Below are 21,111 nucleotides of genomic sequence, written 5' to 3'. Positions count from 1 at the left end.
AACTGGTTTTACATGGACTCCAGTGTGACCTCTTGTGATCCTGACTGACCAACTCTCCCAAGATCCCTGCTTCCAAACAAGGCCATGTTTACAGGGGCCTTGATGACTCCAGCAGAGCTTTCAGAGGGAGACACACAGTTCACCCCAGACGAGCTGCCCCCAGAACCCAGTGGCGGCGGCTGCTGTTACGTGCCCCCTGGTCTATTCTGATGCGGGCTGACCCCATGTGTGACAGCAAACTGCCCCATAGGCTTTCTTGGCTGTAATGACGGGAACATAATGCCAAGGCTTTCTCCCTGGGAGTCACTGGTGAGTTCACACTGCCAAACTTTTATCTGCCATGTGCTTAACCATCGGTCCCCCACCCCCACCCCTGGGCTGGAGTGGGACTTCCCTGGTTATAATTAGCAAGGTTATAATTTGTGAGCATTCCTCAAGAAAGCCAGGCTTACAGAAGAAGTCAAGGAAGGAGGCTTTGCTCTTGTTGGCTGGTGAGATGCTGCCTGCCCAGAGAAAGAAGTGATATTGAAGGTCAGACCTAGGATGATGACTCTGAGTGGCCTAGGCAGTTTTTGTTTGCTTGGGGATACCTTTTTCTTGAAAAAATAATCTCCAAAGAAAGCAGTCGATTTTGCTCCAGGCCACTGTGGCAAAAATCTACCAACAGGGTGTGAGCGTGGGTTTGTGCCCCCTGCTCAGTAATGGAGTTGTGAGCAGATGGCTGGTCCCTGGGTGGTCCGAGGTGAGCACATGAACTGAAAGGTTGGCAGATCGAACAGCGTCCCAGTTCTTTCAACTGCAGCAAGACTGAGCATCTCCATCAGGGTTCCTCACCCCACGAGCCCCCTGTACCCACCGCCCCAGATGCTGAATCTTTGTGGTTCTTTTTCCATCCTGCTTTTTTATTTAAATACCAAAGAACATGGCCTTTCTCCCTGGCCAGTCTGAAAGAAAACATCCTGGGAGCGGACGAGAGCTGTGGGCCTGGTGATGGTCAGGGTGTGCTCAGGGTAAGGTGGGGCTACTCTCCCAGCACATCCTAGAGCTTGTGGGTGGACAGCTCCAGAAAAGCCATGATATGCCCCCCAATGCGCCCGAATGCCCTTTCTAGTAAGAAGGAAAAGCAGCTGAATCACGGACCAGGATTCATCTGTGTTTGGGAAAAGCAGAGCAGCAGATAGGGAAGGTTCTGGAAATCCAGGAAGAAGCCCTACAGGTCCTCAGGACTCCTGACCCTTTGAATTTGGCCCAGGGCCTTGGTGCCGTGTGAACTCCTCCAGACAGAGCTGAAGGCTGAGAGCATCCCCAGAAAATTGGGAATGTACCAGTCCTCTGGGCCCTGGCCTCGCTCAGAGATGAGAAGCCACATTCAGTGGGACTCCTGGTCACAGTTCACTGTGGGACGCCTTGGCCACAATCACCAGCTTGGACAGCTCAGCCTTGAAGGCCCCAGGCCTGTGAGTCACTACAAGAGAAGAGACACATCACTGGACTCCTCAAGACCCCCAAATCCTCAAGACTCCCGTGCCTACTGTGAGGGAGAGGGCTACAGGAAGGAACGAGAAAGGCGGAGGGGAGCACTCCTAGAGCAGATGTCAACGCTGAAAGGCCCCCAGCACTGAGAGGCTTGTGGGTGAGGACAGAACAAAGATCCCAGGCACTTACTGGTAAGAGGTAAAAGGCCTGCAAAGCCCAAACAATCTATTCTCTGGCCCTTTCCGGGGAAAACCTGTGGAGCCCTGCCTATAATCCAGAGCAGTCCCACAACATCCTGGCTAAGCAGCCCCTTCCCCCAGGCCCCACCTTTACATACCTGCTGTTTTGGTCACTTCAAACTCCTCATTTTTCAGGGGAACATCATTTTCTCTTTCAAACGCGGCTTTAGACTGAATGGGAACATTATGAGAACCACAAATCAGGAAGACTGGTAATGACTGTGTTTGCTTTCTGGGCAACAGAGACGACAGCCAAACTTTCTCACTCAGGGATGGATGTTGCTTTCTGACGCATGTAAGCGACAGAGACGATAGGTCATTCGACCACTTCAAGCCCGTCAGCTAGCTTTAACGTGGCCACGCCTCCCTCCACTGCACATTGTTGTTGGATGCTATCGAGCCAATACTGACTCATGGCGATCCCATGTGACAGCGCAGAGTTGCCCCACGGGGCTTCCGAGGCTGTCATCTTTACAGGAGCAGATCACCAAGCCTTTCTCCCACGGAGTTGATGGCTGTGTGCCAACCTTTCAACTGAGTGCTTACCTGTTAGCGCCACCAGAGCTCCTCCTATAAATCCTAGCAGGAAGGTATTTAGTTCTGTTTTTACCAATTCCAGTAATAACTTGTGGAAGTGAGATAATGGCATTCTCCCCTGCGTAACGTTTAAAAACCAGATGATGTACTCACATATGCCATGCCGTACTCGATCTCGGCGCCCCGCACTTCCGCCTTGAACTGTGTGAAGTAGAGGTAGGATTTTCCCTGGGGTCTGTAAAGACAGGACAGGTGAGGGAGTCTGTGCGGGGGCCAGAGCTTAGCAGGGAGCAGCTGCTTTCGGCTGCTCTGTCCCCTGCACCTTAAGAGGGAAACCAGGTTTCCAAGTGGGACTGGCTCTGGGGACAACAGACAGGGCCCCTGAACATCACTGCCTCTCGCCTCCTTTCCGGAATGTTCTTCTGGCTTGGTTCTTGACAATCTCTCTCCCCTTCTAGGCTGAGACCCTTATGTTCACTCACTGAGTAATCTGTTATTGTAGCAAAATACACGTCATGTAAAGTCTGTTATGAGACCTTTTCTTTTTAACGCTGAAAGTGAATATTGTATTTTGTGCAACCACCGTGGGCCGGATGTCGGTTTTGCTCAGGACAATCTTTGGAAAATAACGACTGACTGAATGTTCCCTGTCGTGTCTCCTTCTGTAGTCATCCGTCCCCCAGATGTCCCCCCCCTTTTTTTGACACTGTAGTTGGGTGACAATTTACAGTATCCATCAGTTTTCCACTCCCCTAATTCAGACCCATTTTGTGACATTAGTTGTAATGCCCTCCACGTACCAGTGCCCTCCCCACTTCCTCCCTGGGTCTCATGGAACTGTTCAGGCTTTACCTAAAGGAGCTGTGGTAGTATAGTGGTTCTGAATTGGGCTGCTAACCTCAAGGTCACAGTTCAATACTACCAGCTGCTCCGCAGCAGAAAGATGAGGCTTTCTGCTTCTGTAGATTTTCAAACTCGGAAACCCTGTGCAGGGTCACTAAGAGTCAGAACCGAGTCCACGGCACATCACCACCACCACCACCGATTCCAAGCTGTTTTTGTCACCACCAGCAGAAACTCAGCACTGCTCCAGCTGTGACCATCCGCTCCCCTCCCTTAAACCTCCCAAAGCACGAAATCATGCTGTCTCCACACACTTGTCTGTTCGGGACGATTATGTAAGTAGATCACAGTCATTCGTATCCGCCTTCTTTCATGTTTCCAAGATTTGTTCACGTACGGCCATCAGGCGTCATCTTCCTTCCGAGCTAAACAACAGCGCTGAAGACTGTTCACGGAGCGCAGCACCGTGCTAGCAGCTGGCCCAGCAACCCGGCGTCCAGAGGATGTGCCACACAGGCACTAAGTGGACAGCGCAGGGAGCTACTTTGGGCCCAAGGAAGAGGCTGTAACGGGGTCGAGGTGGCGAGGGGAAGGTGCTGTACCAGCGTGTCTGGTTTAGAAAGCTCCATCTGGCGGCCCGCAGAGAACAGACTGTGATGGGGTTCAGAGGGTGGAGGAGCGCAGTGGCAGCAGGGAACAGAGGTGTGGGTTTGGCGGGGGAGGGATAGGGGTGGTGGGAAGGGAGACACTTCTGAGGGAGCCCCGATTATTGGACCCTTACCCCCTGTCTCTGGTAGCGTAGTGGTTACGAATCGGGCTGCGAACCTTAAGGTCAGCGGTTCGAAACTACCAGCCGCTCCACGGGAGAAAGATGAGGCTTTCTACTCCCGTAAAGATTTACACCCTCGGAAACCCTGTACAGGGTCGCTATGGGTCGGAACCGACTCGACGGCACTTAACAACAACAACCCCCTGTCTGGGCCTGGTGCTGCGAAGGGGTGGCACCTCTGAGTCTGGAGGCCCCACCCACTGAGGCCGGCCCTCCTCTCAGCCCGGAGTTCCTGGGTGGTGACAGTGGAGACCACACCCCTGCCACGCCCCGCCCCCGCTGAACAGAAACACTGAGAGAGACAGCTACAGAAAGAGGCCGATGCTCCTTGGAAACCCTACACAGGGTTGCTCTGAGTTGGCTTAACAACAACAGACACAACTCAAAACACACCCTACACTAATCCTGTCTTAGCCACATACCAAAGACAAACCCAGTCCCATACGGGATTGTTACCAGAGGCAGCGGGGGAGACACCATTCCAGCCCTAACAGCAGCCAAACCGAAGGCTAGACTAGGTTCAAGTCCTTCCAGAAGGGAAACTTCCTAAAAACTCAGCCACTGAGGACCCTGTGAGCACAGGTCTTCTCTGACACACCCAGGTCACCAAGAGTCGGTTCTGGTTCCTCTCAGCTGAATGGTGGCCTCTGTCCAGAACTTTCAGCCATGCAGCATTTTTTAAGCCACCCAGAGGGTATGATGTGAGGCTGTAGGTGGGTCCCGTCTATGCCCCACCTCGATGCTATCAGAAGGCTGGTGCAGACAGAAGACATAGGCCACCCTGTAATTTTCCTGTAATCACCTGTGGAGACACACAGGTGGGCGGCTGCCACCAATGGGTCAGTCCCAGGGTAGGCGACCATCTCCCCACACAGCCCCTGCTGTGTGTAAAGTCCTGTGCAGCAGCCCGTGGGAAACATGAATGTCATGATCAGGCCTGGTGTCCTTGCCCAACACACTGTCACCGACTGCATTTGTATGGATCCATGGGGGCCATGGCCAGGACTTCTTTTGTGTCCCCCAAAGTGACTGCACTATGTCATATCAGACTCATAATTAATGTTGGAGAAATATTTACCACATGGGGTGATATGTACTAGAGATGTGATGAGTTTCCAGAACCTTCTTCCTGAACTCTCATTCACTCACACACTGACTCACTCCTTCAGTCACTATGGAATCACTGACTCACTCCTCCATCATTTATTCACTCATCCATATATTCATTCATTTCCTCACTCATTCATATACTGATTCATTCACTCATCCATATACTGATTCATTTCCTCACTCATTCACACACTGATTCATTCACTCATCCATATACTCTTGTATTCCTCACTCCCTCCGACATTCATATACCCACTCACTCAGTCACGCCCTTCTTGTCTCCCCACTTTACTTATCAAGCAGTAGGGATCCAGGAACAAGTTGGAGGTGGCCACCGGCCCCACTACAGGGAGATGAAACCCAGGAACAATGAATAGCCATAGGTGATGTGAGACAGGGAATGGGGGGGTCTGAGACGCCCAGGAGGGCAGGTGTGGGCAGTTCTCCTGTGGCAGACCTTTATTACCAACAGCTCTCTACCCATGTGTAGGTGACCACACCGCCTCCTCACGGGCCTCCCCAGCCAGATGTGCCTCTTCCGGCTACTTCTCCACATGCTGCTGGGTTCTGACTGCAGCACATCTATGCCTAATGCCCTCTGGTGACAATGGCCTATTATTCAGCTATAATGTGGGTACTGTTGTTTTTAAAATGCCATCAAGTCAGTTCCGACCCATAGCGACCCTGTGTAGGGTTTCCGAGGAGCGGCTGGTGAGCTTGAACCACTGACCTTACAGTTCAAACGGCTTTGCAGTCCGGCACATTAACCCACAGCGCTATACTAGGACTCCATAATTTGGGTAGACAGACACAAATCTGATTCCATTGGTAGGAAATGTCCAGAACAGGTGAATTCATGCAGACAGAAAGTAGACTGATGGCACAGTGGTTAAGTGCTGGGATGCTAACTGAAGTCAGCGGTTGGAATCCCTCCCACAGCGGCTCCCTAGGAGGACAGACCAGGAGACGGGCTCCGGAAGGTGACAGCCTAGGGCAGCCTGTGGGGCGGTTCTGTCTATCTCACAGGCTTGGAGGCAGCAGGGATGGGGAGTGAGGACCAGGGGGGTTTCTTTTGGGGGTGACGGACTGTTCTGGAAGCCGGCAGTAGTGATGGCTGCAGAACTCTGAATACCGTAAGAAGCCCTGAGGTGCTCACCTGGGAAGAGTGAGCTCTGTAGGAATTCAGAAAGCAAGCCCTAGGGTGACGGTTGTACCCTGATGGGCCCCTGCTGGCTGTGGGACCCGGTCCCTCTGAGCTCCTTCTCTGGCTGTGGACACCACGCTGACCTAGCTGGGCCTGGGATACTCTTCCTCAACCTCCCCTCCTCTCTACTTCGGGGCCAGTGTGCTTTCTGGGGGAGCCCTCTGCCTGTACCGCTGGTCTGTGTTCCCTGTGTGCGGGCAGGACCATCCTGCCTCCCTTGCTCACCTCCAGATGGTACAGGTGAAATGCTGATGGTCCTCGCTGGTCCCCAGGCTCATCTGCCACTTCTGGGGAGAGAAGAGAAGTATAGGTCAGTCGGGGACGTGGGCTGGCTGCACCGGGCTCTCTCAGCAAGTCCACAGGTTGTGTGTATCCTCCAAAGGGAGTAAACTGTTCCGGTGGCCTAGGCTGGAGTCAGCCACTCCTCGACAACATCCAAAACACACTACCCCCAAACCGACCAAACAAAACAAAACCATCAGCTACCGACGCGTGGTGACCCAGTATGTGTACAGAGTACAACTGTGCTCCGTTGGGTTTCAAGGCTGGGTTCCGTCACAGCAGAACACCAGATCTTTCTTCCGAGGCACTTCTGGGTACGTTCAAACTGCCAGCCTTTGGGTCTGCTACCCAGGGACTCGGCAAAAAACCACACTGCTACCAGGCTGTTGTAATTGTCATGGCCTCCAAAAGCCTGGCCAAACAGTAATGGAAGGCCACTGCTGTTCTAGACGGGTAGCCAGAGGCTTTGTTTTTAGCTAGCAAACTGGCAGAGTCTACGCTAATCTCCCGGGAGCTTTTCCATTAAAGAAACACAACCATCTTTATGCTAACTGTAGTGGGAATAAATGGTTGTATAGATGCGTTTTGCCATTGAGCACAAAGCGGGGACAATCATCCTTGCGTGACACGGGACACTAGCAGCAGGCCATACCTGAAGGCTCACCATGCAGTCTTCCCTTCGCTGGGCCATGTAAAAACACCTGCCTGAAGCCCCGAGGCCCCTGAGCACCTGGAAACAATCCATCCTGTGAAATACATGTCTCAGACAGGCTTCTAGAGCTCTTACCAAGTTCTTGCAAATGAGGCAAAGACATAAACATTACCAAAAAATCACGCTGACAGCAGAGACTCCAAGAGACGCGTAAACGCGTGCACAGCAGGATTCACACTGCAGCACTGCTCCCGAGAACCAGATGACTACACACACTGTGGGCCGTCCATATGACGGACGTCCTGTCTGACCCCAAACCAAACCCAGCATCAGCAGGATAATGCTGCCATGTGCAACTGAAGGAAACACTGGCCGACTCTGTGCTGTCCCCACAATGGGCCCACTGTCGCAGAAACTGTGTTAGTCCATCTTGTTGGGGGTCTCCCTCTTTTGCACTGGTCCTCCATTTTACCAAGCACGGGATCCTTCTCCAGGGCCTGGTCCCTCCTGATCACATGGCCATAGTACCATCCTCACTTCTAAGAGGAATTCTGACTATACTTCTTCCAAGACAGATCTGTGGGTTCTTCTGACAGTCCATGATGTATCCAATATCCTTAGCCAACACTGTAATTCACAGGCATCAGCTCTTCCGGCGCGCTTACTCACTGTCCAGCTTTTGCAGGGATGCTTATGAAGCCACTAAAAATACCATGGCTTGGATCACGTGGCACCTTAGTCTTCCAAGTGAGATCTTTGTTTTAAATCACTTTCAAGAAATCCTTTGCAGTAAATATGCCTAATAAATCATTTGATCATCAAAAAGTGCTTCACATCTTGTTTGCTTCTAGGAAGCAGGTAGTGTTGTCTGCATATTGCAGGTTGTTAATGAGTCTTCCTCCAAACCTGATGCCTCTTCTTCATATAATCCAGCTTCTCGGATTATTTACTCAGCAAACAGTCTGAAGAAGTATGAACTCTTGGTGTGGTGCTGTAAGATAAGCACTGGACTGCTAACCATAAGGTCAGCAGTTCAAACCCACCAGTCACTCTTCACAAACCCTATACAGGGTTGCTATGGGTTGGAATTGACTCGGTGACACTTAACAACAACACATTGAATGTTTCTGCATAGTCAATAAAACACAGGCAAATGTCTTTCTGATATTCTCTGCTTTCAGCCAAGATCCATCTGACACCAGCAATGATATTCTTCACTCCACGTCTTCTTCTGAACTGGACTTGGATTTCTGGCATTTCCCTGTCTATGTCTTGCTGCAACTGGTTTTGAATTATGTTCAGCAAAATTCTACTTGTGAGTGGTAATTTCTGCATTGTTGGATCATCTTCCTTTGAAACAGGCACATGGCTGGATCTCTCCCAGTTGGCTGCCCAGGTAGCTGGTTTGGGATTTCTTGAATTGGATGAGTGAGCACCTCCAGCCCTGCTTCAGTTTGTATTCCATCAATGCCTTCAGCGCAGCTTCCACTTCTGTCAACACCATTGGTCTTGAATATAGAGTCCCCTCAGAATGGCCAACAGCTGAGGGATTCTTTTGGTGTATTCCTCTCCTCTCCTGATGCTTCCTGAATCGTTCCATGTATGCCCATTGTTGTTGTTAGGTGCCATTGAGTCAGTCCCCAGTCATAGGGACCGCACACACAACAACACTGCCTGATCCTGCACTAACCTCACAATTGTTACGCTTGAGCCCATCGCTGCTGCCACTTGTCGATCTCTTTCATTGGTGGGGCTCTTCCTCTTTTTCGCTGACGCTCCACTTTACCAAGCATGACATCCTTCTCCAGGGACTGGTCCCTCCTGATAACACGTCTGAAGTAGGAGACATGAAATCTCATTGCCCTTCTTCCAATGGAGCCCTCTGGGTGTACTTCTTCCAACACAGCTCTGCTGTTCTTCTGGCAGTCCACAGTTCTTTCAACATTCTTCTCCTGCACCATAAGTTGAATGGATCAATTCTACAGCAGGGGCAGGGAACGTCCGGCCCACAGGCCATATAAGGCTCATGAAATTATTTGGTCTGGCCGTGCCAAGGCAACCACAGTTCCAGCCATCAATCACATTAGGGGTAAGTTAATGAAATGCTTGGTCAAATATACCAGGCTAATTTTTAAGGTGGTAATTTTGTATGGCCCGTGAATGATGTTATAAACATCCAAATGACCCTTGGCAGAAGAAAAGGTTCCCACCCCTGTTCTATGGTCTTCCTTGTTCATAGTCCAACTTTCACATGCATATGAGGCAAATGAAAACACCATGCATGGTTTGGGTCAGGCATGCCTTAGCCTTCAAACTGGTATCTTTGCTCTTGAATACTTTAAAGAGCTCTTGTGCAGCAGGTCTATAGAATGCGGTATGTTGTCTGATTTCTTGATTGCTGCTTCCCTGAGTGTTGGTTGTAGATCTGAGCAAAATGAAGTCTTTGACAATTTCAATCTTTTCTCCATTCATATGAATTTTATTTATTGGTCAAGTGGTGAGGATTTTCTTTAAATTGCAGCACAACCTACATTGAAAGCTGTGATCTTTGATCTTCATCAGTAAATATTTTAAGTCTTCTTCACTTTCAGCAAGCAAGGTTGTATCACCTGCATACTGCAGGTTGTTAATGAGTCTTCCTCCAATCCTGATATCAGGTTTTTCCTCATATAATCCAGTTTTTTCAGATTATTTGTCTAGCACACAGACTTAAGTATGATGAAAGGATACAACCCAGGTACACACACCTTTCTTGATATTAAACCATTCATTATTCCCTTGCTCTGTTTGAATGACTGTCTCTTGGTCTCTATACAGGTTCCTCAGGAGCACAATGAAGTGTTCTGGAATACTCATTCCTTGAGATTTTATCCACAGTTGGTCATGATCCACACAGCTGATAGCCTTAACACAGTTGATAAACTACAAGTAGACATCTTTCTGGTATTCTCTGATTTCAAACAAGATCCACCAGACGTCAACAGTACCCCTCATTCCGTGTCTTCTGAATCTGGCTAGAGTTTCTGCAGTTCCCTGTCAATGTACTGTGGCAGCCACTTTTAAATCATCTTCAGCAAAATTTCTCTTGCCCGTGATAGCAATGATATTGTTTGATGATTCCCTCTCTCTCTCTTTAAACTTTGTATTGTGAATTGAGTGACGGTCCACAGAGCAGGCCATCAGTTCCATACTCACCTAACCACACACTTTGCCTCACTACCTGATTGTAATTCCTCCAGGAACCAACAACACCTACCCCATAGTGCACTTCTGCCACCTTCATCTTTCCCCAGCCAACCTCCCTCTTGTCGTGTCTACCATGCTAACACATGTCTACCCTCCCCACTCCTTTTGTGAATGATTAATATCACTCAGCATAACGTCCTCCAGGTTCAGCCACGTTGTGAGGTGTTTCACAGATTCATCATTGTTCGCTAACATTTTGTAGTATTTCACTGTGTGTCTGTACCAAACTTTGTCCAACCATTCTTCTGTTGCTGGGCATTTAGGCTGTTTCCATCTTTTTGCTCTGTCTCTTGCAGACAGCATATTGAAGGATCCTGGTTTTGTTTTGTTTTTTATAGTCCATTATGCTCTTATGTCTCTTGACTGATACATTTAATCCATTTATGTTCAATTTCACTATCAATAGGTATGACTTGACTGCTGTCATTTTTCTGTGTGTTTTTGTGGTGCTGTTGGGTTCTTTGTTCCACATAATTTTCTCTGCTGAGTTCATTTCATTTGAGGGTTTCCTTGTCATTTTAATTTCTGTGGTGTTAAGGTTCACTAAATCTTCCTCTTTTTTAAATTTTGATGTGCAGGTGTATTATTTTTCTTTGAGGTTACCTTGTAATTGATTTTTTCCCCTGCTTAAAGCAATCTGTTGTATCTTGAAATCTACTTGACTTCCTTGCCATTTGGAAGTTCTGTCTCTACATAATTCCCTTTTTGGCTTTGTAGCTGACTTCACTGTACATCGATACTGCTGGTTCCCTATTTTTAGCCTTGTTGGTATGTTCTGCTTTATATACTTCTCTACATTAGTTTAAGGAGCTCTGGTAGTGTAATGGTTAAAAATTGGACTGCAAACCTTAAGGTCAGCAGTTTGAAACTAACAGCTGTTCTGTGAGAGAAAGATGCAGCTTTCTGCTCCCTTAAAGATTTACAGCCTCAGAAATCCTGTACAGGGTCACTATGAGTCAGAATCAACTACATGGCACATGACCACCACCACCACCATATGAGTTTAAATGCTTCTATATATGAGTTGCACCTCATGTGCATTTGAATTATTGCAGAGAGCGGCTTAACTTCCGCTGTTTGACACCGTTCCAGCGGGAAGAGAGACATCATGCATGGCAAATGACTCTCAAAAAGCTGGTCTCTGTCTTCCCTTCAAGTTAACTCTGAATTCACTTGTAAAAATATATAATATTGCAGTATTCACAGCCTTTCACTGTGAGCTCTACAAACCTTGGAAAAGGACAATTATCTCAACTTCAGTAGCCTGAATTCAAAGAGAATTGTATAAATTACTCCCTTTCACAGAAATCCTAAGTACAAAGTAACTGCATTTGTGAGACTACAGAAGCAGATAACAAATTAGAGTCAAGCTGACCGACCCCTATAGACCTCACCACAATCAGTCACCAGACAGAATTCACAAACCCCTACATACAGGCACCTGCGTAAATAAGCAGAAAATAATGAACTTAAGTGAAGGGTAGTTTTAACTTGATAATCTGTATTTCCTGCAGCAATTAGCCAGGTTGGGATTTATGCCACATAGCTTCCAAGCAATTTAATGAATACTTTAGAAAAATAAATAAGTAGATGTTAGTAAGACTTTTTATTATGAAAATAATAGTACATTATGTAGGATAGAAGATTGATAATCAGTCAGTAGAAATAATAAGGTAGTACAAGCATTGATGATTAATAGAAACTTATGTTACTAAGAAAATGTAATCAGGAGTCTGATAAGTAGAAATGATTTGTGTAAAGTTTGACTTCATCTTTCCGTGGAAACAAGAAGAAACAGTTTATCACCTACTAGGAAAGGAGATGAAAGTCAGTTTGAACATCACAGAAATATTTTTGTCCAGGTTGTCTAATGACCAGGTGTAAGAATGTTGTGATACACTGTGTAATAATTCAAGGAAAGAGCAAAGTATCAATTCATTATGTATTGTGTGATTTTAAGTATAAAAAAGAAAGACTTGCTGAGCCGGGCCACAACAGTAAAATAAGAACAAGCAGCCAGAGAAAGAGAGCCCGCTTCAGTCAACCAAGCAAACGCTCTCAACTGCTTTCATTTTCGCCGACTCTGCGTCTCCTCTCGTGTCCCACAACCCTGCGTGAGCTGGACTCCCACCAATTATGGTGTTGGAGGAGAATACTGAAAAGTACCATGGGCTGCCAGATGAACAAACAAATCTGTGTTGGAAGAAGTGCAGCCAGAGTGTTCCCTGGAGGCCAGAATGGCCAGACTTTGTCTCTCATACTTGAGACATATTATCAGGAGGGCCAGTCCCTGGAGAAGGACATTATGCTTAGCGTAAAGTGGAGGGTTGGAAAAGAAGAGGAAGGCTCCCAACGGGAGGGATTAGTACTAGTGGCAGCAGCAAAGGGCTCAAACGTATCAAAGACTGAGGCTGGTGCAGGACCAGACAGTGTTTCATTCTGTTGTGCATAGGTCGCTATGAATTTAATAGCACCTAACAAAAACAACAACAACAAATAAGAGTTCTGGGTGATGTTGTCCTACACAGTACTCTCAGGTTGCTGTCTCTTGTTACTGGTTTTCAGTCCAAAGAACATCTGTAAGCATTTCTGTAAAGTTGTCTGTTCATTACAAATTCCTTTAATTTCTGTTTATCATTTTGCTGTTGTATTTGAGGGAAAGCTTTGCTGAGTATGATTCTTGGTTGGCAATCATTTTCCTTCAGAGTTTTGTACATGTCATCCCAGTGCCTTGTTGCCTGCGTGGTTTCTGCTGAGAAATCAGAGCCTAGTTTTAGTTTTTCTCCTTTGTAGGCAACTTTTCTTTTTTTCCCAAAGCTGCTCTCAGGATTCTTTCCTTGTTTTGGGTTTTGGAAAGTTTGCTTGTGATACGTGACTTTCTTTTGGCGCTATCCTGCTTGGAGTTCATTCAGCTTCTTGTATTCTTATCTTGTCTTTCATGTTAGGGAAGTTTTTGTCCAACAACTTTTGGACAATTTTCTCTGTCTCTTCCTGTTCTGGAATTCCAATCACCCATCAGAAGTTGCTCCTCTTTGTGGTGTCCCACATAACTCTTGGCATTTCTTCATTCTTTATTCTGATTGTTCTTCTAGTATTGAGATTTCTCTTCAAGCTCAGTCATTTGGGCTTCCATTGTTTCACATCTGCTCCTTCGCTCTTTCAATGTATTGCCCATTTCTGAGATCTTAGCATTAATGTTCTGAATTTCTAATTGCAGGTTCTGCATGGTTTCAAATTTTGCATTTATTTTGTCTGTTTATTCTCATAGTGTTTTCTTGAATTCTTCTGAAGTTTAAATTTTGTCTTCTCCTTGAACTTTCTATCGATCCTTTAAAGGCACTTAATTATCATTCTTTTGAATTCTTTTTCAGTTACTTCTATTACCTTTCCTTCCTCAGAAATGTCTTCTGGCTTTGCATCCTGGTCATTTGTTTGAGTCATTCTCTCTTGCTTCTTTGTGTGAGATAAAATCGTCTGTTGTCTCTGGGACACTATGGGATTGTCATATTTGTAAAACCAAACAGTGCAGTTGTTAGACCTGGAGTGGAGAAATCTCGGGGGAGCTGGGGCTTCTGAAATTTAAGGAGCTCACGAAGTGGTTGTGGAAGGCACGTGACAGCAGAGTTTCTATTGGCCTCGGTGCTCGCTATGTTCAGGGCGCTCAATCTGGAAGTAGTTCATGGGGGCCCTTGATGGGGGTGGTTTCAGTGTCTGTTAGGACCACAGGGAAGCTGGGGCAGGGTGACTGGTTCAATGCTGATCTGACGGCTCTGTGGGTTTTGTAGGTCTGGAGCGGAGCCCACCTGAGTGCAGGCACCAAAACAGCACATCAAAGCGGTGCCGCAGCCCCCACCTCATTGTGGCATGAATCCCAACCGCGTAGCTCCAAACTCCAAGCTGGAGAGCAAGGTCTGCACTGGGGGTTGATGAGGGTGGGAGCTGGCCACACTGTGGTCACCAGGGGAACGTGGGGATAAAGAAGAAATCACACCTTTTATCATTGCCTAAGTGAATGTCAAGGAACTCCGGTAGTGTAATGGTTACGAATCGGGTTGTGAACTTTTAGGTCAGCAGTTCGAAACTACCAGCTGTTCCATGGGAGAAAGATGAAGCGTTCTGCTCCCATAAAGATTTACAGCCTTGGAAACCCTGTACAGGGTCACTATGAGTCGGAACCGACTCCACGGCACAGAACAACAACAACAACAACAACAAGTGAATGTCAGGACCCACTTCGCTACCAAAACCGTTCACATGATGGTCTAGGCGCAGCTTTGCAGTCTGGTGCACTCACCCCCAGTGCCACCCCAGGGCACTGTGGCCACTATTTAAATCAAGCTCCCTCTCTTTTCTTGGATAAGCAAGAACAGTTTGAGGAGTGTATTGAATGTATAACCGGAGTCCCACTGTCCCCTGGATGTTGAACCACTCACCTCATTGGTCCCTCCTTGAGAAGCGTAGGTGAACACGCACGTGTATTTATCCTAGAGGAGGGGAGAGAAGGACGGTTTGCTGGGAGGTGATAACTCAGGGCTCTGTGTATTAAAGGTACAGAGTCTCAGGAATTCTACAATCCTAGGCAAGATGACATAGACAAGCGACATCTCCCCTTCTTGGACGTGTACTAAGGTGGGCAGAGCGGGGCAGAGCGGGGTGGGGGGACCAAGATTCCTCTGGCTGACGTCCCTAGACATCCAACTCTCCTGCTTTCAACCTCCCCTGCATCCCTGACTCCCTGCTCATCTCCCAACCAGGGAGCTCCTGAGCCAGAAGAAATAACTCCTGTAGGTCCTGAGAAACAAAGACCAGGAAGGGAGAGGTCACTGCCTCACACCCACCGCTCTAAGGGCACAGGCTCTGGAAGCAGGGACACCTGGAGAGCCCACCTCTGCCCTACTGGGGCTCCGGACAAGTATAAACCTATCTCAGTCTCGGTTTACTTATCTGAAAAATGGGTGTAGGAATCCCTGAGTGGTGCAAAAGGTGACTCTGCTGGGCTGCTAACCAAAAACCTAGAGATTCCAGTTCACCCAAGGGTGACTTGGAAGAAAGGCCTGGCAACATACTTCTAAAAAACCAGTCACTGTCATCACTACAGAGCACAATTCTACTGGGCCACACACGCAGGGCTGGTTTCTAACTGGTACAATGGGCCTAACATGCAAAGCATTTAGCACAGTACCCTGCTGTAAGGAAGCATGCAGCACGTGGGAGCTCCTGTATCAATTTCACCAGCAGGGAAGCAGCACCTGAGAGAGGAAGTGGCTTATCCAACAAGCTGGGGACAGAACTGGGCTAGACCAAGGCCTGTTGACTCCAGGTGAGCACCTCTCTGCAGGCCTGTCGGCACTGTCTCCATGATAAAGCTGTGGGCCCTTACACAAGGGAAGGAGGAAGCAATATCTGGCCACTTCCTCCCTTGTCTGAGCTGCAGGGGGACTGGCCTATAGGTGAACCTGGAGCTGCCGTGTGGCACAACCACTGTTAAATGCTGGGTTGCTAACAGAAAGCTTGGTGGTTTGAACCCACCCAGAGGCTCCTTGATTACAGTTGAGAAAATCCTATGGGGGCAATTCCACTCTGTTATATATGTGGCGCTGTAGGGTAAGCACTAGACTGCTAACCATAGGTGGGTGATTCAAACCCACTAGCTGCTCTTGAAAACCCTATGTTGTTGTTGTTATTAGTGCCATGGAGTTGATACTGACTTACAGCGACCCCATACAGGGCTTCCAAGGAGCATCTGGTGGGATTGAACTGCCGACTTTGTGATTCGCAGTCCAGTACTGATCCTACAGTGCCACACCAGGAGTCCAATACAGGGTCTCTATGAGTCGGTACAGAGCCCTGGTGTGGAGCTGTGGGATAAAGCACGGGACCACGAGGCCAGTTTGAACCATAAAGTCAGCGGTTCAAACTCACCCGCCGCTCCTTGGAACCCTATGTCGTTGTTGTGAAGTGCCGTCGAGTCGATTCCGACCCATAGCGACCCTGTATAGGGTTTCCAAGGTGCAGCTGGCGAGCTTGAACCACCGACCTAGCAGTTCAAACGAGTTTGCAGTCTGACGCCATTAGCCCACAGCGCCACACCAGGAGACTCCAGGAACCCTATACAGGGTCGCTAAGAGTCCGAGCTGACTTTTAACAAGAATCAACAACCGACTCCCCCACACACAGCAACAAGGTCTGAAGGGAGAATCAGGAAGCCGCCAAGTTCATAGATAGGTTCCCATCTCTCCCAGCCTTCTGGGATCACGGACTTGTCCAGTCCCTACCTATTCTGGGGGGCAGGTCTCCTAGGACCCATAACTCGGAGAAGCCCAGGTGGGTGAGCCAGGGCGTGGACTTGTGACCACGCCCCCTCAGGGTCGCCCGCCCCCTGGAGGCCCCAGAAAGATCTCGCCTCTTCCTTAGTCCCCGCCCTCAAGATCCGCGCCCCCTCCACAAACCCTGCCCCCGGCCGCCATCTCTCAAATCTCCCGGAAGGCAGTGACACATACCCCAGGGCCCACGTTTTGGGAGAAAGTGTGTACGACGCCGCCGGGTCGCACGTCAAACTCCACCGTCGTGGGTTCGGACACTGCCTCGGCCGGCCTCAGTGCCATGGCCGTCAGCAGCACCGCGGCCCACAAGCTCGCGCTTCTGCCGCCGTCGCTCTTTCCGCTGGGCGCCGCCATCTTGGGGTCCGGTCCGCAGGGCTAGGGCGGCGGACGGGGCGCGGCGAGGGACAAATGGAGCGTCCGCCGGAGGCCACGTTGGCGTCTGGGGCCACGTGATGCCGTGTCGTCCCGCCTCCTCCCGTTTGAGTTGCCATCTTGGGGGCGGGGCTCGGGGTGGGCTGCTCTGCCCTGTGGAAACCATTGGTTTCTCCCCAGTTACTAGCAATGGGATAGGCCCTACAGTTCTTCCGCGGAATCAATGCAGAAAGGATGAGGGAAAGAGTAAATCATTATGGCCAACAACCCCATGGGCTAAAATTTAGTGTGATGAGTAACAGGAGTCAGTGAGTCACTACCAAAAAGTAACAATAGATGTTCAACCATTTCAAGAGGTAGCAGATGATCAAAAGGAAGAAATCCAAGGTGCACTGAAGGCATTGGCAAAGAACTAGGCCCCAGGAATTGACAGAATACTAATAGAAATCTTTCAACAAACTGATGCAACACTGGATGCACTCAACCATCTGTCAAGAAATCTTCCAGTTGACTCAATCTCGTCAACTGATTGGAAGAGATTCATATTTGTGCCCATTCCAAAGGGAAATCAGCTGACAATATTAGTAATATCACATGCAAGTTCATTTTTGCTAAAAATAATTGTTACACGGCTGCAACAGTACATTGACAGGGAGTTGCTAGAGGTTTAAACCAGATTCAGATGAGGATGTAGAATGAGGGATATCATTGCTGATATCAGATGGCTCTTGACTGAAAGCAGAGAATACCAGAAAGATGTTTACCTGTGCTTTATTGACTATGCAAAGGCTTTCGACTATGTGGATCATGAAAAGCTTTGGACAACATTGCAAAGAATGGGTATTCCAAAATACTTAATTGTGCTCAAAAGGAATCTATATATAGGCCAAAAAACAATTGTTTGAACAGAACAAGGGGACACATTGACTGGATTAAAATCAGGAAAGGTGTGCTCCAGGGTTGTAATCTTTCACCATACTTATTCAATCTGTATGCTGAGCAAATAAGCTGAGGAACTGTATTATAGGAGAACATGGCATCAGGATTGGAAGAAGACTCATTAATGACCTGTGATAAGCAGATAATACAACCTTGTGTGCTGAACGCGAAGAGTTCTTAAAATACTTGCTAATGAAGATCAAAGACCACAGCCTTCAGTGTAGGCTGCACCGTAAATGTAAAGCAAATGAAAATCGTCACCACTGGACCAGTAAGTACCATCTTGCTGAGTGGAGAAAAGATTGAAGTTGTCAAAGACTTCATTTTGTCTGGATCTACAATGAACACTCATCATAGAAGCAGCAGTCAAGAAATCAAATGACGTATTGCATTAAGCAAATCTGCTCCACAAGACCTCTTTAACATGCTCAAGAGCAAAGTTGTCAGTTTGAGGACTGAAGTGCACCTGCCCCAAGCCATGGTATTTTCAGCAGCTTCATGTGCATGTGAAAGTTAGACAGTGGATAAGGAAGACCATAGAAGAATTGATGCCTTTGATTTAGGGTGTTGGAGAAGAATAGTAATGGTACTATGGACTGGCAGAAGGACAAACAAAAATCTGCATTGGAAGAAATACAGCCAGAATGTTCCTTAGAACCCAGGATGGCCAGAGTTATCTTTCATACTTCAGACATATTATCAGGAGGAACCAGTCCCTAGAGAAGGGCATAGTGCTTGGTCAGCAGAAAAAGAGGAAGACCCCCAAGAGATGGATTGACACGGGCAGCAGCTATGGGCTAAAGCTTAACAATTGTGGGAACCTTGAAGAACCAGGCAGTATTTTGTTCTGTTGTGCAGAGGGTTGCTATGAGTCGGAACTGACTCAACAGTACCTAACAACAACAATATGTTTTGTACCATTCAGTGTGTGTATGTGTGTATTAGGTACCACTGAGTGGTCCTGATTCACAACACCCCGATGCACAACAGAAAGAAACACTGGTGTGGTCCTGGGCCATCCTCACAACTATTTTGTTTGAACCCCTTGTTGCTGCCCTCGGGCTGTGCTTCTTCCAACACAGATTTGTGTGTTCTTCTGGAAGTCCATGGTATTTTGAATATTCTTCTCCAACACCATCATTCAGAAGCACCTCTTTTTCTATGGTCTTCCTTATTCATTTCCAACTTGCACATGTATATGAGGTGTTTGAAAATACCATGCAGGGACCCACGTAATTTTATTGTGGCTTGCCTGACATTCTTCTTGTCTTGGCAGACTGGTTTGAAGCATTCATTTTGTTTCCTAGGTTGCCCCAGTTCAGTGTTTGCTTGTTTTTAACCAGTATAATGACCATTCTATTAGGGACACCTCTGGTCCCTGTTCTGACCCAGTCGGCTTGAAATCTGCAGTGGGCACTGTGGCCCCAGGTCCTGGCTGAGCTTCACGTCAACAAGATACATTGAGATATGCAACAGTTATGGCACGGGACCGGCTTTCTTCATAAAGAGCATCTAGAGTCAATGAAAGGAGGCTTGATGGCACAGTGGATTAAGCGCTGGGAAGCTAGCTAACAGATTGGCACTTCAAAGCCACCTGCCACTCCGTGGGTGAAAGATGGCACAGTCTGTCCTATTAATGTACAGTTCCAGAAACCCTAAGGACTTCTGGTGTGGTGCTGTAGACAGGGTGGCTATGAGTTGGAACTGACTCAACAGCACTTAACAACGAGGAGTTCTATCTGTCCTATTGGGTCGCTATTAGGCAGAATCAGGTTGATGGCAATGAGTTGAATGGAAGGGGGGCAAAGGACATGGATAGATGATTCCAGAAAACAGGCAAGCGATGAAAAGCTGCTTAACCTTACACCGAAGAGAAATATATGTTCCAATTACAATGGGACGTCTCGCTACAAACGTTTGCTAAGTCACAGTGTTGGTGGGGGATGGAGTGACAGGCACAATTCCATTCATTACATGGTATGTAAATGGAAGCATTAAGAACTGAGTATGCCTTTGGATAATTCCTATACGTTCATACATACATAAGGCACACACAAGGCTATTTATTGCAGTAGCATTTACACCAGGGCTTGGCTCATTATTGGCCTTAGGTCAAACTGGCCCTTTGTCTGTTTTTGTTAATAAAGTTTTATTGGAACAAAGACATGCTACAAAGGCAGACTGGAGAAGCTGTGAATCAGATCAGCTCAAACCCCAACACATTTAATCTCTGGCCCTTTTCAGAAACTGCTGGTTAACCCTGTTCCTACTGATAAAGGAACATAGAAATAAATGATAGTGCATTCACATAGAATGGAAGGCAAATATTTGAAAAAAAGCAAAACTAGTGTAAGAATTTCGAACAGAATAAGGAAACACTGAATGGTTTAAAATTAGGAAAGGTGTGCGACAGGGTTGTATTCTTTCACCATACTTATTCAACCTGTATGCTGAACAAATAATCTGAGAAGCTGGGTTCTATGAAGAAAAACGTGGCATCAGGATTAGAGGAAGACTCATTAATAACCTGTGATATGTAGATGATACAAACTTGCTTGCTGAAAGTGACAAGGGCTTAAAATACTGATGAAAATCAAAGACCACAATCTTCGGTATGGGTTGCATCTCAATATAAAAAAAACAAAAATCCTCACCACTGGACCAGTAAACAACACTCTTATCTACGGAGAAAAGATTGAAGTTGTCAAAGACCTCATTTTTCTCGGATCAACCATCAACGCCCATGGAAGCAGCAGTCAAGGAATCAAACAACGTATTGCATTAGGCAAATTTGCTGCACAAGACCTTTTTAAAGTGTTGAGAAAAGATGTCAGCTTGAGGACTAAGGTGCGTCTGATGCAAGCCATGATAATATTTTCAATAACCTCATATCGTACAAAATCTGGACAGCGAATAAGGAAGACCATTGAAGAATTGATGCTTTTGAGTCATGGCGTTGGAGAATACTGAAAGTGCCATGGGCTGACAAAAGAACAAAATAGATCCGTGTTGGAAGAAGTGCAGCCAGAGTGCTCCTTGGAGGCCAGGATGGCCAGACT

The 21,111-nt window shown here is 47.5% G+C and overlaps 1 protein-coding gene across 1 annotated transcript; it reads right to left on the bottom strand.

The window, feature by feature from the left end:
- Positions 1–1,385: 1,385 nt before the first annotated feature.
- Positions 1,386–17,095, bottom strand: LOC102811143 (chromosome unknown open reading frame, human C19orf10). Its single transcript, XM_006868920.1, has 6 exons — positions 16,919–17,095; positions 14,852–14,902; positions 6,464–6,525; positions 2,406–2,487; positions 1,814–1,886; positions 1,386–1,465 (listed from the first exon to the last, which is right to left on the bottom strand). Exons 1-6 carry the CDS (start codon positions 17,093–17,095, stop codon positions 1,386–1,388), a joined length of 525 nt encoding a protein of 174 aa, XP_006868982.1.
- Positions 17,096–21,111: the final 4,016 nt, after the last annotated feature.

The sequence above is a fragment of the Chrysochloris asiatica genome, unplaced genomic scaffold (assembly GCF_000296735.1).
Source record: "Chrysochloris asiatica unplaced genomic scaffold, ChrAsi1.0 scaffold00125, whole genome shotgun sequence".
NCBI lineage: Eukaryota > Metazoa > Chordata > Mammalia > Afrosoricida > Chrysochloridae > Chrysochloris > Chrysochloris asiatica.
The sequence above is the reverse complement of the archived record's forward strand: the minus strand, read 5'-3'. Positions and strand labels throughout refer to the sequence as shown.